Source organism: Thalassophryne amazonica, chromosome 13 (genome assembly GCF_902500255.1).
Source record: "Thalassophryne amazonica chromosome 13, fThaAma1.1, whole genome shotgun sequence".
NCBI lineage: Eukaryota > Metazoa > Chordata > Actinopteri > Batrachoidiformes > Batrachoididae > Thalassophryne > Thalassophryne amazonica.
The window spans coordinates 31,127,111-31,152,815 of NC_047115.1; the positions used below are offsets into that span (position 1 = coordinate 31,127,111).

The 25,705-nt window shown below is 39.5% G+C and overlaps 2 protein-coding genes across 13 annotated transcripts in view; one reads left to right on the plus strand and one right to left on the minus strand.

The window, feature by feature from the left end:
• Window positions 1-4,455, plus strand: part of slka (STE20-like kinase a) — a 59,741-nt gene extending 55,286 nt beyond the window's left edge. For all 4 annotated transcript variants that reach the window (XM_034184198.1, XM_034184201.1, XM_034184200.1 and 1 more), the window contains one exon: window positions 19-4,455. In XM_034184198.1, the coding sequence (XP_034040089.1) occupies window positions 19-165 (147 nt within the window). In that variant the 3' untranslated portion in view covers window positions 166-4,455. The remainder of the gene's footprint in view (window positions 1-18) is intronic.
• A 245-nt stretch (window positions 4,456-4,700) lies between these two features.
• Window positions 4,701-25,705, minus strand: part of col17a1b (collagen, type XVII, alpha 1b) — a 63,495-nt gene continuing 42,490 nt past the window's right edge. For 7 of the 9 annotated variants that reach the window (XM_034184194.1, XM_034184192.1, XM_034184189.1 and 4 more), the window contains 33 exons: window positions 25,267-25,371; window positions 25,129-25,173; window positions 22,073-22,099; window positions 21,902-21,955; window positions 21,792-21,827; window positions 21,646-21,699; window positions 20,358-20,393; window positions 20,019-20,090; window positions 19,892-19,918; window positions 19,656-19,691; window positions 19,488-19,568; window positions 18,305-18,340; window positions 18,121-18,213; window positions 15,774-15,845; window positions 15,584-15,625; window positions 15,414-15,473; window positions 15,249-15,308; window positions 15,123-15,149; window positions 14,762-14,803; window positions 14,345-14,431; window positions 14,199-14,237; window positions 13,942-14,049; window positions 13,747-13,866; window positions 13,522-13,638; window positions 13,208-13,342; window positions 12,987-13,097; window positions 11,790-11,969; window positions 10,543-10,683; window positions 10,191-10,421; window positions 8,534-8,698; window positions 8,314-8,394; window positions 5,599-5,682; window positions 4,701-5,502 (listed from right to left, as the gene is read on the minus strand). In XM_034184194.1, coding sequence (XP_034040085.1) covers window positions 5,447-5,502; window positions 5,599-5,682; window positions 8,314-8,394; window positions 8,534-8,698; window positions 10,191-10,421; window positions 10,543-10,683; window positions 11,790-11,969; window positions 12,987-13,097; window positions 13,208-13,342; window positions 13,522-13,638; window positions 13,747-13,866; window positions 13,942-14,049; window positions 14,199-14,237; window positions 14,345-14,431; window positions 14,762-14,803; window positions 15,123-15,149; window positions 15,249-15,308; window positions 15,414-15,473; window positions 15,584-15,625; window positions 15,774-15,845; window positions 18,121-18,213; window positions 18,305-18,340; window positions 19,488-19,568; window positions 19,656-19,691; window positions 19,892-19,918; window positions 20,019-20,090; window positions 20,358-20,393; window positions 21,646-21,699; window positions 21,792-21,827; window positions 21,902-21,955; window positions 22,073-22,099; window positions 25,129-25,173; window positions 25,267-25,371 — 2,660 coding nt within the window. In that variant the 3' untranslated portion in view covers window positions 4,701-5,446. The remainder of the gene's footprint in view (window positions 5,503-5,598; window positions 5,683-8,313; window positions 8,395-8,533; window positions 8,699-10,190; window positions 10,422-10,542; window positions 10,684-11,789; window positions 11,970-12,986; window positions 13,098-13,207; window positions 13,343-13,521; window positions 13,639-13,746; window positions 13,867-13,941; window positions 14,050-14,198; window positions 14,238-14,344; window positions 14,432-14,761; window positions 14,804-15,122; window positions 15,150-15,248; window positions 15,309-15,413; window positions 15,474-15,583; window positions 15,626-15,773; window positions 15,846-18,120; window positions 18,214-18,304; window positions 18,341-19,487; window positions 19,569-19,655; window positions 19,692-19,891; window positions 19,919-20,018; window positions 20,091-20,357; window positions 20,394-21,645; window positions 21,700-21,791; window positions 21,828-21,901; window positions 21,956-22,072; window positions 22,100-25,128; window positions 25,174-25,266; window positions 25,372-25,705) is intronic. The other 2 variants (XM_034184191.1, XM_034184196.1) reach the window with 2 other exon arrangements.

The following is a 25,705-nucleotide window of genomic DNA, read 5'->3' on the forward strand; positions in this document are numbered from 1 at the left end:
ATCTGCTGCCCCCTGCAGGCGCTGGAGGAGGAGTTCACCCGGAAACTTCAGGAGCAGGAAGTCTTCTTCAGGATGACTGGAGAATCTGAATGCCTTAACCCCACCGCACAGAGTCGGGTTTCCAAATTCTACCCGATCCCAAACCTGCACAATTCTGGTTTATAGCCTCCCGTCAGTCTTCTTATCTGAGTGGGTGGTGCCGCCCCCCCCCCCCCCCCCCCCCCCCGTGTCTTCACTGCTTGGATTAAATTAGTGAGCGTGACGTGCCTAACACACACACACACACAAACAAACACTCCATCCCCTCACTTATCTTGTTGTGAAGTGTCCAAAGGAGAATATGCACTTTTCTGAGCGTGCCTGCGTTCCTGCAGTCTGTCATGAAGGTTGACCAGAGTGTAAACTCAACCTGAAGCTGTCTGAAAGCTCTCCAGTGCCTCATATCAGCTTGTTTTGGTTTTAGTCCGAGTTTTATCATTAAAAAAAAATTTTGTGGAACAAGCTGAAATATTCATCACATGCTTAAAAGTCTTAGAGAATTTCCCTCATGACTTTGTCAAAATCCAAGATGGCGTCCAACATGACCACCGTTTCACTTATTTTTAGATATTTTTGCTTCTGGAAAGGTTAGCGACATGATTTAAGTGCCTAAATGTATGTATTAAGGCATGTGAAAGTCTTTGCAATCATTATCTAGAGGTTACACATTTTGGAAATGTCAGAAACTAAGATGGTGACCATATTGGAATCCAAAGTTACGGTCAGTCTGTGTGTGTGTGTGCATATATAATTGTTTATTATTTTTATTATTGTTATTAAATTCTCAGTTACATATTTCCTCTTTAGATTGTTTCTTCTTTCAGTCAGAATTCAGATTTTGCACACACATACACAAAATCCTACCACCAACGTCTGTAGAGTTAAAGAGAATAGCTGAAAAGGTTTGTGGATGGCCCTTTGGTACTTCCTTTACCCTGTCCATAAGCAAATGCTTTGGCCTGTGATAGTGATTTTGCATTAGGTGATATACATCTAGTTCTCAAACTATTAAAATTTGGATTTCATCTAAGGAGTTCACATCTAAAACCTCTAGATATTCATGCTAGAGAGTTTATCATGCTGTATAACATATATTTAGACATTTCAAACAGGTTCCTTTTCAGAAGCAATGATATGTTTAAAATCTTGAAATGGTGGCCATTTTGGATGCCATCTTGGATTTTAGGAAGAAATAAAAGTGGGGGTGGGGGGGGTTTTTGAGGACTTTTAGTATGCAATTTTACGCATTTTCTGGCACTACCCTGAAATTTGCGTCTTTTTCCACAAAATTACATTATCCCCCCCCCCAGCATGCTCTTGGATTATTTCTGCATTTAGACCCAAAAAAAACTTTTTTTTGTTTGTTGTTTTTTTTTTAACAGGTTGCAGAAAATGCATCACCTTGTATTCATCCATTATCTCAAACTTTGGAGAGGTGATTTGATGTTGTGGCACTTAATCCATTGTTTTGCTGGCCGTTCCGTTTTCACGCGAGACAGCGTCCTCAGAACCCGTCGTTAATACTGTGCAGTTTTTACCTCATGTCGTCACTTTATCATCAGGCTGTGCTTTATTGGAATGTGTCGCAATGTTACTTGTGTGCGTGCGCCTGCGTATGAAGTTAATCGGACACTGGCAACCACAACGATTTTACAGGCGTCACAGTTGAAACCAACAAACTGCTTTTCATGAATCATTTCATTTCAATGCTGTTTGTGCATTTCTCTGAGTGATAACACATTTTTTGTATACATAAAAATCACTTTTTGCAGTTATTTTGAACAGCATTGTGAGCAGCCACAAGTTTTGTTTTTCTTTGTGCAACGTATGAACACAAAAGAATGTAAAGCTATTGATTTGCACCGTTTTGCCACACGAGCTAAGAAAAATGGAAATATGCAGTAGCACGTGTCGCATATTTGTTACAGACAAACGTATTCAAACTCCAAACTGACTTTCTGAAACATTTTCATTGATTTTACTTATAGTTTATGCTTGATGATAATGCCCGAGAATATTTTATGATCACATTTAGTTTTCTAAATATGTATACTTGTGATATTCTATTGATGATGGTCTTCACTGTAGGGTTTTTTTTTTTTAGACCACAGTTGTATGAAAGCTGGAATGCTGTATCTGTAACTCCTAACAGGAGGAGGCGTCAGTGGCTGTATTTCATTTCAAAGTATTGATGGTTCACAAAAGGATTTATTTTAAAAGGAGTATACCAATTATTGTTATTTCGCTGCATATTATTTGTACATGCTATAATTTGTATATGTTAAGTTCTGTACATGCTGACATTAAGGTTGATGTCACGTTTTTCAGTTAAAGTTTGGCAAAACATAAATGCTGGATTTTTATTAGGGTGGTTGGAGACTGTGGGCTCTGTCTACCACCTGGTGCAAAGCAGCGCACTGCCGTAGTGTCATTAATAGTTTCCGCATGACAGAGTTATTTTTACACCCAGGCCTATGTCACAAAACCACTTGCTGTCACGTGGCCGTGCTGGTCTACAAAACATAAGGTATGGTCGAGCACAAATCTGGTGCATTCATATGGTCCATCACAAGAAAGGATTTGCACCTTAGACCGCCAAAACTCTGTCTAGCGCTGCGTAATTATCTCTAAATAGCACACCACTCGGATGCGGTTTACAACAATGGGTTCACAGTGCACATACACATTGCCTGCCTTCATATGTCACCAGTTGCCTGTAACATTGCATCAGTACAACAGAGTATTATGCTCACGATGCTGTCTTCACTGTCACACAAATCGCCTCCTTCAAGCACATAACTATGAGTAACTATTAATTAGGTTTGTGAGGACCTAGTCCACAACTAATCTTGACAAATTAAGGTCAAATCTAAGCAATGAAACTCCAAATTGAAGTAAAAAAAAAAAGGTGTAAACATGGCATTAACACAGCAATCTACTTGAAACAATATTACAGCTAGGTTTTTATTTAGAACCCACTGGTTGCTGGTGGATGTTTTAACGGAACTAAGGTGGAAAAATCATCCTGTCTGTATTACACAACTTGTCAACTAGAAATTAGGTGTACTAGCTAGTTGCCAGCTATTATGACTTCTCGTCCCAACCATACCATATTATCCAGAGTATAAGTCGTACCTGTCAAAAAAAAAAATGCTTCTTGAAGAGGGGAAAAAAACCTAAGTTGTACTTTTTTCTTTAACAGCTCTTTAATTTGGGATTTTTGTGCATTGTTTTTTTTTTTTTTTTATTGGCATTTATTCTTTTATTATTGGAGGTTATTTTGTTTAGTGCTTTGATTCCTGAGAAAGTTATTACACATTTTATTGTTGTTAATGAACATGTAATATTTCAGTACATCAGTCATACCAGAATACAAATGGCAGGATCTCTCAAAGTAGTAAAAAAAAGACTCATGCTCAGGAAAATATGGTATTAATATGAATCCGTCTTCAAAGTTGTTGCACTTAATTAACATGTATCTGGTGTGTCTGTGACATGATGCTGCAAAGTGAAGCATTGTTGTTTTGGGTGAGTTAATAAAAGTGAATTGCAAACCGCCATTAACACCCATGGACATAATACAAAGAATCACCTGCACTGCTTCACCTCAGGGAGCTTTGGTAGCTGCATAGAGTTGGATATAGTGAAACTAGAGTGCACACTCCCTATGTTGCTAACATAATGCTGCCGTGCCTACATGGGGGCGCGGCGCCATTGCCAAAGAGAGCAAAAAGGACACGAAGTACCTGGATGTGCAATGCAGCGTGTGTGTTGAGTGAATGCTGAAGCCACAAAGAAAACAAAAAGAACAATAAATAAAACCAAAACAGACAACTTTTTGCCCTCTTTGGTAATGGCAGGGCATGCTCCTTGACGGCACACGGCCAAGCGCGAGTGCCCGTAGCTTCACTATATCCAACTCTATGACTTTGTGACTGCCATTTGCTGTTGCGTGTAGCAAAGTGGAGCTAATCTGAACCCACCAGAAATCCTGTCTCTTACACAAACTCTACATACCAAAAGTGTTGTGCCCCCTGGTGCCCTCCAGTTCAAATTCAGTTTAAATGGCTGGTGCCATTCTGGATGAATTTATGTTTGAACTGCACTCATGTCTTATGAACACGGCCAGTCCAATCCCTTCACATTCATTTTATGCACCATTTCAAGAGCAGTTACAACTTTGTCATACTCCAAAAGTATTCGTACCGCTCTGCAATTCATGTTGCGCCAGTTGTCGAGAGAGAGAGTCCACAGTGAATTATAGTCATCTTTGTTCCTTGTTTAATTTTTAAACATATTTTTGACATTCTACCACAATGAACATTCTTGGTAAATGCATTGTTTTGATGCCAGAGCAAATTTATTTAAGATGTTTTTCAAACGGACATGTATGTTGTAAATAAAATATTGACTGTTTATTTGCATTTTTAGTTGTTTTCAAAAACAATGCATCAGTGTTTACAAATTAGTTATACAACTATGGAGACTCATAAATCCAAAAATAATTTTATTTGTGCATCTTTTGAATATATTGATCAAATATCAATGGAGTAATGTATGACATAATGTGGGAACAATTTATAATTTAAACTTTTGAACACTTACTATATAATGAAAATATCAATTTCACTGTATAAAAATATACAATTCAGTCGCTGTTGTGCAACTCTGCCAACAATATGATTGATTTATTTTGTGAAAACCTTTCAAGTAAATCTTTATCGAAATACCCAACTTCATTTAAAAACATAACCATAGCATCAGTCATTCTCTTCTGCACAAATGACTCTAGGATCAGATTATTATCAGTTTCAGATAGTGCTTACTTCAAACTATCTACTTTTTAAAAAATATATTCAAAAACACTGCAGTGTTTGAAGGAGTTGGATCAAGTGGAAAATTTGGCCTTTCATTAAACTTTGGTTACGTTGATCCATCAACAATATTTAACACTTTTATAGTAAGCAATACAATATAATCCTCAAACGTTAAGTACAAAACGTACATCAGACACTCCACACAAACAAGCTGTGTGTAAAAAGATGCAAAGTGCATTTAAAATACCAGCAATCACTGCTTATTGCTTAAAAATACATCTTTCTCACAAAGTCCCTGGAAAAAGTGGAAATGCAACCTTCTAATGAAGCAAAGTAAACTTTTTACACCCACGTTATAATTGTCTGTGTTGCAAAACACTGACCAGCAGCTAAATCACCCATTTCTATAGAATGTCTTGCTTCTTTTTTCTTTTGCCGCTTTTATTGTCTTAACTTTCCCACATTGGCAAGAATAAAAAAAAGCATTTTCAACTACTTGCACTGCTGCAGTTTATCGCCGAACAAAACAAAAGTGAAAAAAGTGAAATGAAATCTAACATGAACCAGTAGTAAAATAAACCGTTGCATGTTCAGCCAACGTTGACGTGACGCCGATGCCGTTTATGAGCTTCAACCGCTTTGCTGCCTGCAGTGGGTTAAAAACATTGGTGCAGCAGTGAGGTACGTGACTGTCTGTTGAACTCAAAACTCTACCAGGTGACAAACACTTAAACTGTTTTACCTGTATCTCTCTTCTGCACTCTGTGTGGAATTTGAGCAGTGTATGTCCCTGGTAGTCCTGGCAAACCGGATTGTCCAGGATCACCTACAAACACAAAGCGGCATGTGAAATAACCTGCCAAGCGTAGGCAAATGACAAGTTTGATTGCAAATAATCATGTTCTTGCATGAGCAGCCCCAAAATCCAGTCATCTACTCCCCATGTGCTACATATGGTGTAAGTATCAAGTGTATACCATCTGTTGTTATGACTGTGTTCACAACTCCCTGTGGGCGACTAAGGTGTACCTACTGTCTATTGTCAATACAGTTTTCTCTTTGCAAGAAACAAAGACTCAGGAATATGAGAAAAAAACATATACACAAAGTATTCCTAAGCTGTAACACCGGGGGAGGAGGGGGTGCTCCTGTGGTGCAAGTATCAGATCTGTACCATATATAGTATCATATTTACAACAGAAATCACTTCATTTTCATTCAAATGCAAATATAAATGTACCAAACAACCTGAAAATACAGTAGTGTTCAGAATAATAGCAGTGCTATGTGACTAAAAAGATTAATCCAGGTTTTGAATATATTTTCTTAAGGCTTTGAAATTGGGCTATTAGTAAAAAAAAAGTAGAAAAGGGGGTGTTCACAATAATAGTAGTGTGGCATTCAGTCAGTGAGTTTGTCAATTTTGTGGAACAAACAGGTGTGAATCAGGTGTCCCCTATTTAAGGATGAAGCCAGCACCTGTTGAACATGCTTTTCTCTTTGAAAGCCTGAGGAAAATGGGACGTTCAAGACATTGTTCAGAAGAACAGTGTAGTTTGATTAAAAGTTGATTGTAGAGGGGGAAACTTATATGCAGGTGCAAAAAATTATAGGCTGTTCATCTACAATGATCTCCAATGCTTTAGAATGGACAAAAAAAAAAACCAGAGACGCATGGAAGAAAACAGAAAATAACCATCAAAATGGATAGAAGAATAACCAGAATGGCAAAGGCTCACCCAATGGTCAACTCCAGGGTGATCAAAGACAGTCTGAAGTTACCTGTAAGTGCTGTGACAGAAGACGCCTGTGTATGCAAATATGCAATTTATTTGCAAGAATCCCCTGCAAAGTCCCTCTGTTAAATAAAAGAGGTGCAGAAGAGGTTACAATTTGCAAAAGAACGCATCAACTGGCCTAAAGAGAAATGGAGGAACATTTTGTGGACTGATGAGAGTAAAATTGTTCTTTTTGGGTCCAAGGGCCCCAGACAGTTTGTGAGATGACCCCCAAACTCTGAATTCAAGCCACAGTTCACAGTGAAGACAGTGAAGCATGGTGGTGCAAGCATCATGATATGGGCATGTTTCTCCTACTATGGTGTTGGGCCTACATATCACATACCAGGTATCATGGATCAGTTTGGATATGTCAAAATACTTGAAGAGGTCATGTTGCCTTATACCGAAGAGGACATGCCCTTGAAATGGGTGTTTCAACAAGACAATGACCCCAAGCACACTAGTAAACGAACAAAATCTTGGTTCCAAACCAACAAAATTAATGCCTCACGGATGTGAAGAAATCATGAAAAACTGTGGTTATACTGTATAACTAAATACTAGTTTAGTGATTCACAGGATTGCTAAAAAAGCAGTTTGAACATAATAGTTTTGAGTTTGTAGCATCAACAGCAGATGCTACTATTATTGTGAACACCCCCTTTTCTACTTTTTTTTTTTACTAATAGCCCAGTTTCATAGCCTTAAGAGTGTGCATATCATGAATGCTTGGTCTTGATGGATTTGTGAGAATCTATTGAATCTACTGGTACCTTGTTTCTCATGTAACAATAAGAAATATACTCAAAACCTGGATTAATCTTTTTAGTCACATAGCACTACTATTATTCTGAACAGTACTGTATAAGTAATCATATTATCTATAGCCCAAGGGACACAAGTATCGAGAGTGTCGCATATTACTGAGTTGCCATATTCATAAGAGAAATCATTCTCCTTAATGTGCAAATCTATGCACCAAATAACCATAAAGCATATATCATCTACACCCCAGGGACACTTATGGTGTAAGTATCATATGTTACATATTGTTAATGGGTAACCATAATTGCAAGATAAATCACTTTATTGTCTTTAATGTACAAACATGCACCAAACAACCTTAAATTATAAGTAATCATCTACATAGTCCAAGTACCGAGTGTGTACCATGTATTGCCTTACAATATAAAGCGCCTTGGGGCAACTGTTTGTTGTGATTTGGCGCTATATAAATACGTAAAATTGATTGAATTGATTGTTACTCACCTGAGAGAAATCACTTCATTCTCATTAGCATGCAAATATGTATTTATCAAACAACCCTAAAATAAAAGTAATCATCTACACCCCAGGGTGGGAACCTAAGGTTAAGTATCAAATGTATCACATTACTGATTCACTGTATTCACAAGAGACACAAATCATTCTTATTAATATGCAACTACACATACCAAATAACCCTAAAATCCAACCAGCTCATCTACTCCACAAGGGACAACTATGGTGTTAGTATCAAGTGTATTCCATAAACTACTTATGTTGACAAAAACAAAATGTGTCCACAGTAACAAGATGCAACCTTGTTGATGTAATAGCCAGCATGCTTTGTACGAACTGTAAAAAGGGAAAATAATTGCTCAGTTCACACCCTCAGCAAGTTATCTAAAATGTACCCTTTTCTCCTTTGGGTCCTGGGTAGCCTCTTTCTCCTTTTTGACCAGGTATTCCTGGAGGGCCAGGGATGGTGCCATAGGCTGCACAAGAAAAGTAGAAAAAAATAAATAAATAAAAATGCAGATTTAGTGGTTATGAAGCTAAATTTTCCATCCAGTTGCATAAGTTCACTGCTGTCAAGTTTATCCCACTGTGTGGAAAACTAAATCTGGATCTCACTTCTGAAGAAGTCCATGAGGTCAGCTGTGAGGTTGCTGTAGGCTGCAAAGACGCGGCTGTAGCCAGGTGGTCCGGGAGGTCCTGGTGGACCGGCAGGTCCTTGAATCGCCCTCACATGTGTCCTCCATGGGCCATCAACCAGATAGTCCTGCAGCAGGCCTTGGTCTAAAGAAGGGTGGTGACATTACAGAACTATGATCATGTAGTCTGCACAAAACCATTTTCATTGTTGCTGCAATTTTACAGTTGAATGCATGAACATTTGAGCATTAACAGCTTGAGTTTTTGTGCACCACAGTACGCACAGGGTAAAACACTGTGCTCTTGAAGGACAAACGGTCAGCTGTAATTTCAGTGTATCTATTAAACATGTCAGCGGTACATTCGTTTTAAAGGATAATATCAGTAATAATGTTTTATTTATTACTTCTATTGTCATTGATTTTTTTTTAAATGGACCACAATGGAAATACGCGTTTTGTCATTGATGTATTTTTAACATATTTACAATTATATTATGTACTTACATTGTACTTACTAAATAAAATCACACATGCACACATACACGTACACAGACACTTTTACTATATAGATGATTATTGCCCCTCCTGGGATGGCATGTGAGTCCAGAATGTAATTATCAATGTCCATTGTCCAGTGTTGCTAGCTAGTATCTGTAGTTTCTCGAAAGATATTAGTCCTATCAATGTTCTGCTTTGGTGGCGTTCATCCTTGACTCAAAATATATGTAATACCAAACAGCAAATGTCAGCTCTCCCCAGTTTGTCTGTGATCGAAGGTACACACACGCTTGCACACATACACAGATGCCACTTGTCTTTTAATATATTGTGGAGAGCTATGCGGAAGAATGAAAACCCAGAGCTTTTTGTCTTTTCTGCATTCTGTCCCAAGCAGGTGCTTTTATTTTTACACACCCACAAACAGAGACAGTGGCGGAAGTTATCAAACACAGTGCATTTCCCAACTGAACTGCAAAAACACAAATCAATAGCACTAACACTGTTAACACTAACAACATGGTGCATTGCAGTACAATGTCCATTGTTCACTGTCGTTAGCTAATATACCTAATTTCTCCAAAAATATTAGTCCTATCAACTTTCCGTTTTCACATGTTCATACTTGACCCAAAATACATAAGCATACCAAACGGCAAATGTTAGCTCTCCCCAGTTTCTCTGTGACGCATACACAGAAGCCACTTGGCTATTATAGATACTTTCTACGAAGAAGCCCTCTGATCAAGAGTAGAAGAGCAGGTAAAGCAAGCCCAACACAAGGTCAGTGCTTATCGCAGAATACCAGAGTATGAGAGTCTATGACTCCCACTAGATGGCACACTAGTCCATCGCACGTGGTACCCAATTTTCAGCTGGGTGGGCTCAGACCTGGAATTCAACCCTGGTCTATATATTGATAGTCCAGCCCCTACCCCACAGAGCTACCTGCTCTACAGATCAAGAGAATTAAAACTTTATAATGAGCGGCATTTTAAGAGGAACTGTACCTATATATGATCTTCCTCTGATATCCCACATTTCATTGGGTTCATCAGGCTACTAGTACAAATGTTAGCCATCCACATTGCTTCAATAGACTGCAAGAAGAAGAAAAAGCTCTCAAATTGACTCACTCTTGATGTAGTCTGTAACTTTCATGGCGACGTTGGAGTAGTCCATTGTCTCCGTCAGTTTGTTGACATCAATCTCATAGCGGTCAGCACGAGACTCACCCTGAGAGTAGCTCTGGCTCTGCCTGGAGCCCTGGATGTAACCTGGGTCACCACGATCGCCTTTTTGACCCCTTGGCCCTTGGAGTCCTTGAGGTCCTGGAGGACCAATCAGGGCACTGCGGACACTGTCACCTGAGACAAAAGTAGAAAAGTTTATTTTTAGTTCCAACATTCAGCTGAGAAGCTGTATCAATGAATATATTTGATATGAAAGTCTGAGCACTGAGTGTGTTTCCTGGGAGTGTGAGCTTACTGTTCAGATACTCCTGCAGCGCAATACGGACTGTCTCCCGAGGGAAGTTTCCACTGTAGGAAACTGATCCGCTGTAACTGCCTGGTGGTCCCTGTGGGCCTGGAGGACCAGGAGGACCAGGCAGACCTCTGAAGCCAGAACCTGAAAAGATTTGAAATACAGTAACTTTACTTCCTTTAAATTTTGCGGTAATGAACTCTTACCCACCCAGTCTGTCACTGTTGGTAGACTGTAAACTGAAACAAGTGGACTTATGTAGTGACTTTCCATGAGATGTTTCATATCTCCAATTCACAAAGCGATGCTGGGAAGTTCCATACGAGGCACTGATGTGCATGTCAGGAGCAATTTGGGGTTCAGTATCTTGCTCAAAAACAGACAGGACTACCCAGATCACTTGAGGTGATTCAAACCTATTATGATACAATGTCAAAACTGTTTATGATGAGCTTCACTATGGCATGTTTTTATGTCTTGTTCATAGTATATTGAATTTCATTGAATGCCTTATAAACAAGCAGTGTATATGCTCACGTGCAATCAGACCCTACAGTGACTGGAGCCTTTAAATATGAAGGCAAAAAAAAAACTGGGACGTTCAGTCCTTCACTGGAACATTATGAAGCATTTGTTTTGAATCAGTCGATGATGTAGCCCCATTTAGTGCTGCTTGTGATATCTTCCTTTTGATACAGATTCCAGAACAATGTTCTAGAGGTTTTGAAATAATCTGGGGTAGTGTTGCAAGTTAACACAAATCTATAGAACCAACAAGAAATTTTGGCACTATCCCTAGCCACACATTCTATCTATTCTTATAAATGTATAATATAATATATAGTATAATATAAATGTATATATAAATATAGGTTTAGTTTCCCCATTCTGCTGTATATTGTATTCAGAATTTGCCCAAATTGCATTTATTATCTAACATTTAGGTAAAGCCACTGTGGTAATATTTTACTTTGAATCACTGAAAATATCAATGTCATTTTAGCACAAGCAGCGATGAAGTGTTTCTCCGCTACCAAAATAATCAGACACAGAACATTTCTGCAGCGTATATACTCCATCAACTCACCGTGCATAACTAATAAACTGACTAAACGTACCCATTACAGCAATATGATAACTTTATTGACATTGTTCTGACAAACAGTTGAGCAACTCGTCTGCATTATGTAGTTTTAATGAACATGAATATCGTACATAAACATTTTATTCAAATCCTCTACCACACTCACTCTGCAAGTGTCTCTGAATCTCCTCCAAACTGTACCCACGACCTCCTGAGCCATACACAGTGGAAGTGGTTACTCCTGGCGGCCCCTGGGGGCCAGGAGGGCCAGGCAGACCTGGAACACCAGGAGGACCAGCACGACCTTGCTGCACAGTAGAGGTAATCCATGAGCGGAAATCTGAATCTGTGAAAGTGAATCACAGTATAAACACAAAAGAAAGTGAACAACTGGAACACCATCAGGTCCCTGTAATTAGCAACAAGGTTTCATAAACTGCATGCAAACAAAAGGCCTACTTTACATGTGCCTGCCTGAACAAACCCAGATATGTCCCACTGTGCCAACATCCCTACTTTAATAGTCATATTTTATGAAGTACAAGTCACCCTGTAAAAAAAACGGGGGGGTTTTGAAGAAGAATATATATAAAGTCCACTGTAGTCTGTATGTGGAACTAATTTTTTTAACAAATGGGAGAGAGTTTAACAATGAACAGGAACACAGTGTCGTATGTGCACACCACAGCCTGTGCTGTTACTTATAAGGATGGTTAAATTCCAAACATAATTGAGATGAACAAGTAATTGTGTGATGGACAACATATTTAATGTAATTTGATGTGGTATGGATAAAAAAAAAATACAGATGAACAAGGATTGCTGACCCACAGGATTGTTGTGGTGTACTTTGTTATTGGTGTTTATTGTTGTACTATTGAACTTTATTTTATTTAGTGTGTGGATCACTGGGAAAGCCCTATAGAAATCATTATTATTAAAGAATGCATTTTAAAAAAAAAAATAATTATGTCACATCAAAGTATAGGTCGTAGGACCTCTCAAACTAGTAAAAAACTGTGACTGGAAAATAAGGTAACAATAGTTGCAAATTATTAGGTTTAATGATGCCAACATGGCCCACAACAGGAGATTGACTTGTCCTCATATGTATCTATCAGAATCCAAAATTTCAAAGCTGAATATGCAGTGGATTTTACTGATAGACATTCTGCAGACCAACTCATTCACTAACTGTGTGGTTCCAGTGTGCCTAGGCCTGCCATGCTAATTGCAAGGAATGTGTCATGGTTTTAGTGAAGAATACAGCATTTGCCTATTCAAGCAATAAGTAAAATTGTTTGTGTCGAGCTGAAACCTCATCACTTTCTGTCAAAGGGCAAATCTCGAATCTTTATCTTACTTCTCATCAATACAGAATAGTCGATAGCTGCGGTTGAGAAACCAGAACCTGGTGGACCTGGAAGCCCACGAGGGCCGGGTGGACCTGGCTGACCTTGAGAAATCCCTTTCTCTGAAAAGACAACCAAGTTTGGAAGCATTTTTTAAAACATAAGATCCTAAATCAAGGATTCAGAAACATGAAGTAGCACCAGAATTTTCTGCCATGAAACCAGAACATACCATTCATCATTTGGAAGACATATGTGGCAACTTGCTCTACACTATAACTTTCTAAAGTTCGTCCTGATGCCCCTGGTGGCCCTGGTGGTCCTTGTGGTCCTGGTGGGCCTGTGACATATCTCCTCACATCATCTCCTGAGCAGATCACAACAAATCAACAACTTTTAGTCTACTGAATCGTCTGGAACTATTATTATAAGGTGTCAATCCAACAGTGAATCTTGTTCTATTGTTTTTGGCATTAAGTTGTTAAACATGTTAATGTTAAACTGTTTGCTCGCTGATACAGAGACACAGACATTCTTTGGACTTACTCTGCAGCATAGCGATGAGACTGCTGATCGATAGCGATCCAGAGCTGGGGCCAGGAGGGCCAGGTGGTCCTGGTGGACCCTGAACACCAATGTTAAGTCCTGAGGCTGATCCTGAACCTGAAATGGTACAATGAAGTCTCTTCTACTGTTTTAAAAATTACCGGCCTCCTGCTGACAATAAGTATTTCTCAAAATCTTTGACATTCTGGGGAAAATCAGACTTACGCTGCAGGTAGGCAATGATCCGAGTAGAGAGATCCTCCAAAGATCCTGAGTAGGTTCCAGGAATTCCTGGAGGCCCCGGTGGACCTGGAGGCCCAGGAAGGCCAGACTGTCTGCTTCGACCTGAGTAGGACAAAACATGATATTTTGAGACTGTACACTGGACTGCTGAGAGACTTTGAACACAGAGACTCCTACTTAAATAGTCAGAGAGGTACTGTCGCATCTCAGATGAAGAAGAGAAGGAGCCTGGGGGGCCAGGAGGACCTGGGGGACCAGGAGGCCCTGAGGTGACGGAGATGGAGCCTGAGTAAAATAAGGCAAAGACATTCAAACTGATACTGGGACTTCAATATTATTGTTGCTTATCCATAATAGAACAAGATCTTTAAAAAAAAAAAAAAAAAGAATGTATTATTGCAATAAATGATGGATAAATGGATTTTTATTCCTACCTCTTGAAGAACCAGAAATACCAGGAGCCCCAGTATCCCCTTGAACAAGAAAATCACTATTGTCAATTGAATTCCACAAAGCAAACATTGCAGAAGTGAAAATCGACAGCTGTTTGTAGAAATGTTTATTATCTTGTTGGCTTTACCTTTAGGTCCTTGTGGACCTGGATGTCCAGGAGGTCCAGGTGGCCCTGGAGGTCCTTGTAACACGCGTCCCTCACCATAAGTAGTTACTGTAACCAGAAAAAAACTGTATACTGTACTACATTGGCAGGCAAATGTTTGTGGACCCTCAGAGTTTTGCACATTTAAAAAAAAAATTATATGACACAAACGTAAAATAAAATTTTCTTCATATTAAGATGTCTAAAATTATTAAGACGGGCAATTTCAGCTGTAGCTTATCACAGGGCATATGGGAGACTCGAGACTAGGTTTTATCTGTTTTCTTGTAACAAAGTCCTTCTCTGTTCGATTCTGCCTTGAAGTTGTGTAACTTTTGGAACAAGACACAAGTTTATTAAAAAGAACAACACAGCAACTGGTGATGAAATATGTCTGACCTCTCTCAGAACTTCCTGGTCTTCCTGGCTGACCTGGTTCACCTGGGACACAAAGTCAGATATTTATGTTAAATGTATGTAGCATGCTCTTGTGATATCACAGTTTGTACAACATTAACACGGCTACATGCAACAACAAAACATTAGATGAATAAGACAGAGGTGGGAGTAAGTCACTGTCAAGTCATTCTCAAGTCATCAATCTGCAAGTCCCAAGTCAAGTCTCAAGTCAGCTTGAAAACAATTGGTGGTAATTATGATTTTAGACTTGACTTGGGACTTGATGATTCACGATTTGAGAGTGACTTGATGGTGACTTACTCCCACCTCTGGAATAAGATACAAATTGATGGACAGTTACCTTGGTAACCCCTTGGTCCAGGAGAACCTATAACAAAGACAGAAATGTCACCATAAAGTAGTTAAAATGAAATGCAAGGAAGTTTTTTGTTTGTTTGCTTGTTTGTTTATTTTAAAACTGTATTACCTGTGGATCCCTTTGGTCCAGCCGGCCCAGGTGGTCCTGGTGGTCCAGCATAGACTGCTCCTGTAGGAAGAACAGTGATAATTACCGATGTGGTCTTCAAAGGTTTACTGTAAATGCAACATCACAACTATCCACACAAACTACCAAAAGTGTTTGGGATTTTACCAGAAGATACAAACGTTCCAGCGTCTCCTTTCTCCCCTTTGGGTCCTGGCCTGCCATAGCCTGAAAAGGAACGATAACCAAATTTGAAAAAAATCATTAAACTAGCTTCACATAACACTAATCGACCAATAATTGATCTGGAATGGCTGATTATATGCTCAAGTACTTACCCGGTGGACCTGGAGGCCCAGGAGGTCCTTGACGTGAATCCCCTAATGTTGACCACAAATTGTCATTTATTACTCGATATAAACTTGGCATGAGAACCCAAATTATTGTTTAAAAAGGAGGGCTGAGGGCAGGGGGTGGGGGTAATATTGTTGACTTTGACTATACTGCACAAAAGCATTGTGTATTTACCAGGACGTCCAGGTGGACCTGGTGGTCCAGGAGGGCCAGGAAGTCCTGTGGTGCTAGCAGAACCATACTGCCCTAAAACACAGGTAAAAAAAGAAAGTTATACTCACTTATTTTATATATTCATTCAGTGCGCATGTGCGGTATGTGTAGGGGAAACCGGGCCATGGTGAATCACGGGGCAAAGTGAGCCTTGTAGCTACAATATATCTGCAAAACTACATATATATTTGTAGCACTTATGCCATATTTTTATGCATAAAGACATCCCCCTTATAAATTAATGTTTTGCTTTTGGATACATTAAGGGTAAAACTAAGTGGCAAGTGAAGTCAGTTTTTTCCTATCAAAAGTAAACTTTGTGGATGTGAGTGTCTTTGCATTTATTTCTAACAACAGAGGAAAGGTGGCCCAAAAAATTGTTATTAGTTAGAAGACTATCCTGTCCAACTGATGAGCATGTGTTATGTCTTCTCCAGGCTATCACCTATTTGATAACATGACTCATGTGTGTCACATGCACCCGGGGCACAGTGAATCAGTCTATAAAGTGATTTACTAAGCCCCAGTATCAAGTGGATGACAAATATTACTTGTTGAAGCTTATACATTTATTTTTCATGAATTATTTCTATACTTTGTGTGTGTGTGTGTGTGTGTGTGTGTGTGTGTGTGTGTGTGTGTGTGTGTGTGTGTGTGTGTGTGTGTGTGTGTGTGTGTGTGTGTGTGTGTGTATAGCTTGGGACTCCGGCAAGGGCGGTCGCATCTCCTCCTCTCTCCTCTATCTCTGCTCCAACCTTCAAAGTCCCTACTTCACCAGGCTGTGAATTCTTCAAACTATATTGGATTAACCATGGAATTGATCTGCTGGTCTCTGAATGCTATTGACACCATTTTTTCTACAAGAAGATCAGGGCCGGGGGACCCTGCGTGCCCAGATGGAACCTATCCTGCGGGCTATGTTCTCAACGCCTGGGAGACGTAGTGAGTCGCATGCTTTCCGCCTATCTCTGTGGAGGATGTTGAGGATTTATTCATATTTGGATTCATAGTAGGAGAGCTGGTATTTATTAGCTTATGTGCTGCCCTGACCTACCAGAAAATTGGCAAGACGGCTGCTGCCAAAACCACGACCCCTCACTTGTCCGTCATGATTAATGAGTTGGGCAAGGCGATGCATTCTCAGACTGCGTTAACCCTTGAACTCAGAAGCAAATTGGATGGCATCTCGGAGCAAATGCGCACCTTGCAGATGGAGATGAAGATTTCAGAGACCGGGGAATATTCAAAATTTGGGATCTGGTTTGTTCATGTGAGACTGTACAAGTGTTTTTCACTGCTCAACCACAAACACAGCAGGCTTATCATCCTCTGAAGATAAAATGCCCCATTGTTTTCCTCCAGAAGAATCTCTACGGCCTTGGGGAACACTGGCTGCCTCCTTATCTCTCTAACTCCAGTACACAAGGACAGAAACTGACTCACACATGGACAAAGACTGAAGCATGCTCCACCCCCCACCCCCTACCTCCCCTCCTGCCCCCATCACACACCCCATCCCAGCCCCCGCTCATGCCACTCCCTTCCCCTCCGGCTGTGCAGCATGGCTCTAGCTGCTGTAACTCCCCGTCTCACCCAAGCTGGAGGCGGCGCGACTCCTGTTGCTGCAGCTACCACACACTCACATCACCTCAATTCGGAAAACGGACTGTTTCAAGTTTAGTGCACAATAAACAATGTCAAATGTATATGTGTTGTCTTAATTCTGATGTGTGCCATTATTACGGTAAACAAGTAACAATTGTTGTATCTTGTCTGTGGCAATTTAAGTGTGGACGTAATCTCGTTGTTGTTGCACTTGTAATGACAATGACAATAAATCTCATCCATCCATCCATCCATCCATATAAACAACTGTTCATGTTTGAACAGAAATTATGACAGTTGTATTTATAATAGTTTCTATAGGACTTATATCACTATATAAGACACACACACACATTACATAGCCAGTTTGCTGGATTATAATTTGCATATGCATCAGCATATATTTAATAATTTTGAAGAAGTCTTTATAATCGTGTTTATTATATTCTAAGTTGAGTCAATGTGCCCCATGAATTAGTGTCCGGGGCACAGTGAATCAGACATTTTAAAATCGATTTTAAACAATTGTAAATTACACTTGGGGAGAAATAAATAACACAGCCTTATAAGCAATAACTTGCTGTATTAAATCCACAATAGAATGACCTAAACCTATGCATAATGTGTTAATGCTACCACAAAACAACATTTCTGATCCACTGTGCCCCGGTTTCCCCTATAACTGTTGTAAAAAGGTTCTCACGCTCTGCCTGCGATGAGCTTATTGTTTCAGATGTTCTCACAGTTATTCCTGGGTCTCCTTGATCTCCCTTATATCCTCTGTCACCTTTAGGACCTGTGACAACAAAAAGAAAAGTGCAGCACATGTGAGGCTCTGGAAAAGTGCTCACTTGGTGATCTTCAAAATGTACAACTCGTGGACATACCAGCAGGGCCAGGCAGACCGGCTGGACCAATAGGACCTGAGGAGATAAAGCAACACAACCAAATGCTCAGATCTAGACCTCCAAGTGTCATACTCATTTTTTTAGTTTTTTTCATTATTATTGTGTTAATCATGTGTATTTATAATGATCATAATGATTATAATGATCATTTTATGTTATAGGCAAAATGTATTATAAAATGTGTGTGTGTGTGTGTGTGTGTGTGTGTGTGTGTGTGTGTGTGTGTGTGTGTGTGTGTGTGTGTGTGTGTGTGTGTGTGTGTGTGTGTGTGTGTGTGTGTGTGTGTGTGTGTGTGTGTGTGTGTGTGTGTGTGTGTGTGTGTGTGTATATATATAAAGTCACACTGCCTTTCCTTATGGTTTCTTCCAAGAGGTTGTACTCTGAATCACATCAGTACTGGACAGAGTTGCCAGATTTGCAGTTTCCAGTTTTTCCACAAAATTGTACAACATTTGAAGTATTGCTGTAGGTTGATTGATTGATTGATTGATTGATTGATTGACTGATGTTGTTTGTAGGTTGGGTATGATATGATTTGCCAGGAGTATATTTAGAATTCTTGTATTGATTGACCATGAGGTATTTTAAATACAGACCTGGCAACCCTAGTGCCAGAGGAGAAGACTACAGTTTCATGCTGTTGTGTTACAGAAGTAGTCTGTAATTGCTGTTAATTACACATAGTTCCATGCAGCGGAGAAGTATAGACATACTTTGGTATTCCGAGGCTTTGGAAAAGCCTCAACAAACTATATACGTGTCTGCCACCTGCTGGACATGTCTAGGTTTGTTGCAGAGAATAATCTTATCGCATGAATGTAAATTGGGAACAGATGTGTTTGAAGGTACATACAGCTTGAAATGAAATTGTAATTTTTTTTCCAAGGCATTTGTCTACTGGGCACAAATGTCACTGTTGCTTATTGATATATATATTAAAAATGCCTCATCTTGTGAAATTTAGGAATGTGATGATTTATGCACAGGCTTTCATCCAGATAATGACCAATGGTTAATAAATTCTTGCTTGGATAGCATCGAGTAGTTTCTCTATGTTAAAGTGGAAACTGTTTATTTGTTTTTAAGCAATCCAGCTAATAAACAAAACAACAAACAGATGCAACAACATGACTTGTTTGGTGGAAATGAGCTGATGGAAGACCTGATAATCCTGGAACTCCTGGAGGGCCAGGAGGACCAGCTGGCCCAGGGGGTCCAGGGATACCCACAGTGCTAGAGCCAGCTGCAGAATAAAAATGATGATTAGAACGTCTCACAGTATTAACAAAGAAAACCCGATTATTGTAAAAGTATAATAATTTTCTTTTACCTGCACTAATGAATCTTCCGGGTCCACCTGGTTCACCTGAAAAACAGACACAAACAACATCAGCTACACATCAGCAGCAAAACAAACAAAAACAAACACAAAAGTGTTCTGAATGTGATTTACTGCAGTCCCTAAAAGCAAAAATTTGGTTTTGAGTGCTGATAACAATAAAAGTGAAGAATTTGTTCAACAAACTGTTTAAATCCTGTTTAAAATAAAACCACAATGTGTGGTACCTGGTGGTCCTTGAAGCCCAGGAACTCCTGCAAAGAGAAATTATTATATTCAAACGTTTCACTAACAGCAATGATAGTTTTATTTGAAAGAAAGGTTTTGTAAATGAGATAACTGGGGTAAGTTTACCTGGTAAACCAGCATCTCCAGGAGGCCCAGTAGGACCCCTGATTCCAGGGGGCCCAGAAGGCCCTTGGTCACCTTAGAGAAGAAAATATAAAGATCACTTATGGCTTGAGTTAGGACAAAAATACAGTATTTTGCCTCTAAAACACTTGTTCAAGAAAGCAAAGAATTAGAAATAGAGATGGCTATCCTTCGAAGTGAAGTTAAAAAATGAGAAAAAGGTTGGAGTTGCTAGGTTGCTGCATGACAACAGTGATGCCATGGCAACAAGATGTCTGTATTAGCGCTGAAATAAGATTTACAGTGAACAACTCTCACTAATGCGTATAATTACTCATTTACCTCTCGATCCTTTTGCTCCATCATGTCCAGGAGGCCCTGAAGTCGAGAGCAAAACAAATCAAAAATTAATATACATAAATACGCAAGTCATGCTAACTTGGCTAAATGAAGCTCTTACTTATTGTTAGTTTAGAATTCAACTCAAGACGGCAGCAGTTTTGTTTTTTGTACAGCCCCATACATATCTCTCTCTCTCTCTCTCTCTCTCTCTCTCTCTCTCTCTCTCTCTCTCTCTCTCTCTCTCTCTCTCTCTCTCTCTCTCTCTCTCTCTATATATAGCTTTTAGTTTGTCATCATTTCTTACCACCCTCACAAGTGAGAGTTTCAACCACATAGAATTTATTATTAATTCCAAATGTCTGCTTTTCTTTTGTGAATATTGCCCTAAGTTCAAATCATAAATGTACCTGTACTGATGTCTTTCTTTCTTTCTTTCTTTCTTTCTTTCTTTCTTTCTTTCTTTCTTTCTTTCTTTCTTCTTTCTTTCTTTCTTTCTTTCTTTCTTTCTTCCTACCTTTCTTTCTTTCTTTGGTTTCTTTGGTTATTTAAAGACACGCAGGTTAGGTGAATTGGAAACTTTATAATTGCCTGGGTCTCCCTTGCAAAAGAGATCTCAATCTCAATGGGACTAACCTGGTTAAATAAAGGTTAAATTAAAAACAAAATTCTTTTGTCCGTCCATCCGTCCACCTGTCCTTCCTTCCTTCCTTCCTTCCTTCCTTCCTTCCTTCCTTCCTTCCTTCCTTCCTTCCTTCCTTCCTTCCTTCCTTCCTTCCTTCCTTCCTTCCTTAAAAACCTTGGCATTGTCGGTGGCCATGCAGTGAAATGCACTTGTTTCCAGAGTGGAAGGTTCCTGGTTCAAGGCTACCCTGCCCATTCTCCATGTAATGTGGTGTTGTGTCAGGAAGAGTATCTGGTGTAAAACTTGTGCCAAATCACCTGCTGAGGCAACCCTGAGTGAAATGGGGAAGAAGCTGAAGGCAAGTGTTATGGTACACAGGTTTCATAGGAGGGTAGTGGATGTGGTAATGTATATGGCATCAGGGCATGTTCCTTGACCTTTTATGGCATATTTATTTTGAGGGTAGCAATTAATCTTATTTTGGTTTCTGCCCATCCAGAGAGTTGAACTAAATAATGGCAGCCACTTGCTGGTATAGCTGCAGCCTGCCAACTCAGTTCAATTCACGTCACCATGGTTTTGGTGGCAACGTTCAGTTGTACTGTAAAAACAATGTAATGCATCTCTCGGGCCAAACATAGATGTAAACTGGGTCCCTGTACTCACCCATTGAGCCTTTGGATCCATGAAGCCCTGGCATTCCTGGTAAACCAGGCTCACCTGAGTGGTTGAGAAACTAGGTTAGGACAACTCTGTCATGCATGGTCATTTGAAAGTGAGGCAAAGAGCTAAATTCACAAAGTACTATTTACCTGGTGGACCTCTCAGACCTTTGTCACCAAGGTCACCTAAAGCAAACATTGATTAGATTGTGTTTAGATGCATTTACTGACCCTAATGAAGTCTAAATTATGGCACCTACCTTTAGGTCCAGGTGGACCTGCCTCACCACGGAAACCTTGAGGGCCTGGTTGACCTGTAAGAATAATTCATGTATTATGTCCAGGAGTAAATCTGAGATAACATTCAAGAGAGTAGATGATCATGGCTTTACTTCACTGGTCTTCATGAGCCAGTGGAGGCTGGTACTGACCTTGAGGCCCAAAGAGTCCAAGAGCACCTGCAGCAAAAATGAATAAGTTAGTGTCTCATTTAAATTGAATCCTCCCTTCAATTATATTAAATGAACACACTGGTTTTATCAAAGGAAGGCATTCTTTTTTAAATATACACACCCTTTTCAATACATTGTACTCCAACCACCGTAGTAATATCAGTGAAGTGGTAATTTTATTGGATGCTGACAAAGCATTTCATAGAGTGGAATGGGAGTACCTTTTCGCAGTCCTGAAGAAATTTAGTTTTGATGATAGATTTGTTTCATGGATTCATCTCTTGTATACTCCCACCCTCTCTCCCCAGCTTAAGTCTGTACTAATAATGTAAAAGTCTGAGTAGTTTACTCTGTCATGTGGTACACGTCAAAGTTGTCCCTTTTCCATTTTACTTTTTGCTTTAGCAATAGAGCCACTATCAGTAAGTCTCAGAACCTCTTCGTTGTTTCTGCGCGTGACTCGTGGGAGTGCAGAACATTGTTCTATATGCAGATGATCTATTTTTATATGTCACAAATCCAACTAGTCATTTCACATCTATTGTGGCAGTACTCCAAACATTTTGCTCTTTTTCTGGATGTAGGCTTAATGTACAGTTGTTCTCAAATGTTTACATACCCTGGTTGAATTTATGTTGGTTTTTTTTGTTTGTTTGTTTTTTTTGGCCATTTTTCAATGAATGATAACACAAAAACTTTTTTTGTCACTCATGGCTAGTGGTTGGGTGAAGCAATTTATTGTCAAACAACTGTGTTTACTCGTATAATTACAACAGAAACTACCCAAATGACCCTGATCAAAAGTTTACATACCCCTGTTCTTAATACCATGTATTGCCCCCTTTAACATCAATAACAGCTTGGAGTCTTTTGTGGTAGTTGTGGATGAGGCTCTCTGATGGTGAAGCTTCCACTGAATATGTCTTGGGCTTTATTTACATCAGTTATGAAGAAATGCAAACAGTATGGCACTCTATAGTAAATCTGCATGTAGACAGTTCTCAAAAAATGAGTGACTGTGCAAGAAGGAGAAGAGTGAGGAAAGCCACCAAGACACCCAGACAGCCCAGAAGAAGTTATAGGCTTATGTGGCTGGAGAAATTGTGCACAGTGCAAATTTTGCATTTTGCATCACCACTCTTAGCTTCAAAGTGGAGTATAGCGGAGAAGGATATTCTTTCACCAAAACAGATCAAATCTAGACTTGCATCTCAAATGTACCTTCTGGCAATTTGTAGCTAAACTTTCAGGTCTTCTTTTTAAGAAAATCCTCCTCTATACCACTTCATGATGATGATGATGATGATAATAATAAAAAAACTCCTCACATTTGATCACATGAAATATGAAAAGCCACTTCTGGCAGGACTTTGACCTTGGAAATTTTTTTCAAGGTAAAAATCTGTGGAATTGGAAACTAGTGTTGGTGGAGGTTTGCACTCTACGAGTGCGGGGCTCTAGTTTGCAGATTTTTTACTCAACAGCATGGACACTGATTAGGTTTTATTAGATGACTCTATACTGCCATCTAGTGTAGCTTGTAGTTTATACACCATTTCTTTCCAGATGTAGCCTTTTGTTGCAGAAGCTGTTTATTTGCATTAATATTACTGAAACATATGGATTATATTCTGTTAGGTTTTGCTCTATCACACATTAATAAAAAAAAAACATCTTATGCATGTACAGCAATTGCATTCAACACTTGAGGTATGTGAGCTGTTCCAGCAAAACTAGACCTACATTTGCAAAAACATTCTCGGCACTATATTTTAACTTAGCCCATAGAATCAACGTAGAACTAAGATCCTGAGGAATGTAACAATTAAAGCATAGATAAGAAAACAGCTAACGGGGCCAGTGCACAGACCAACTACCATGCAATAAGATGGCATAATGTCCATGGTCTTAATTTTGGTGGCAAAACATTTGCAAGATACATGTTTCTGCAGATCCGAATGTAACATGATTTCAGAAACAGGAGCATTTACATGGCAGAGCCAAAAACAAATTCATCCACTACTCAGATTTAATCAACCAATAAAGCTTGAGAGCAGATTTGTTGTTTTAAAGTTACTCAGTGAGGTGGGTTGTGCACTTTATATAAACCTTTTGTTGTCAGTTCACTTAATGCACGTGTTTGTTAAGTTAATTTTTTTGTGTTTAACAATCAAAGTTCATTTAGTTGGGTGAACTTATTATTTTTGCTTTTAAGAAACCAAATGTAATTTTGTTGAACCGGTTGACAAAATAAATCTAATTAACTTCAGTGTTTCAGTTTTTTGCATTGTATTTGATCCAATCAGACATTCATTCATTCATCTACTACTGCTTAATCCAGTTACGTTAACCATCTACTACCGCTTAATCCAGTTTCGGGTCGCGGGGGGCTGGAGCCCATCCCAGCAGTCATAGGGCGCGAGGCGGGGTACACCCAGGACAGGACGCCAGTCTGTCGCAGGGCCACAAACACACAAACAAACACAGACACACCCACACACACACCTCAGGACAATTTTAAAGATTCCAATCCACCTAACCCGCATGTGTTTGGATGTGGGAGGAAACCGGAGCACCCGGAGGAAACCCATGCAAACACGGGGAGAACATGCAAACTCCACACAGAAAGGCCACAGGAATTGAACCCACGACCTTCTCGCTGTGAGGCAACAGTGCTAACCACTAATCCATCATGCTGCCCCCAATCAGACATTATTCATTAAAATGACCTTAAGTCCTCTTTTGACCTTTGACCTAGAGGAAATGACCACTCAATATGTTTCATAGCAGGACAGCAATTCAGTGCCTTTAATTTTTTTTAATCAGAGATAGAGTAGTAGTATTATAAGAATGTAAAGAATCAGTTGAATGCACGCCTTTGAATTTATTTTGGCACAATGTAGAAAGAAAGTAATTTTGTATATTGGTAAAAATGTACACCAAAAGCCAGACTAAATGGAACGAGTCCAATTTGCATGGATGTAAATAAACTTTAAAAACAGATGTGGGAATGAAGTTATTCAGAATCAGCTCACCTTTTGGTCCAGGAGGTCCCATAATGCCAGGATCTCCAGGAGCACCTACATAAACCAAAGACATGAGATTCAGTTGGTCCACATCCTCACTGAATTCTACAGTGAAATGTCAGTAAGAACAGTAGCTACTCCCCTCACCTTTGTCACCTTTTGCTCCAAAGCCTGGAGGTCCTGGTTCACCTCTGGGGCCTGCTATGCCGTCACGGCCCCGGAGACCTTGTGGGCCCTCCAGTCCATCGTCACCTGATCAGACATTTAAACACATACAGTAGTGTTCAGAATAATAGTAGTGTTATGTGACTAAAAAGATGAATCTAGGTTTTGAGTATATTTCTTATTTGTTACATGGGAAACAAGGTGCCAGTAGATTCAATAGATTCTCACAAATCCATCAAGACCAAGCATTCATCATATGCACACTCTTAAGACTATGAAATTGGGCTATTAGTAAAAAAAAAAAGTAGAAAAGGGGGTGTTCACAATAGTAGTAGCATCTGCTGTTGACGCTACAAACTCAAAACTATTATGTTCAAACTGCTTTTTTAGCAATCCTGTGAATCACTAAACTAGTATTTAG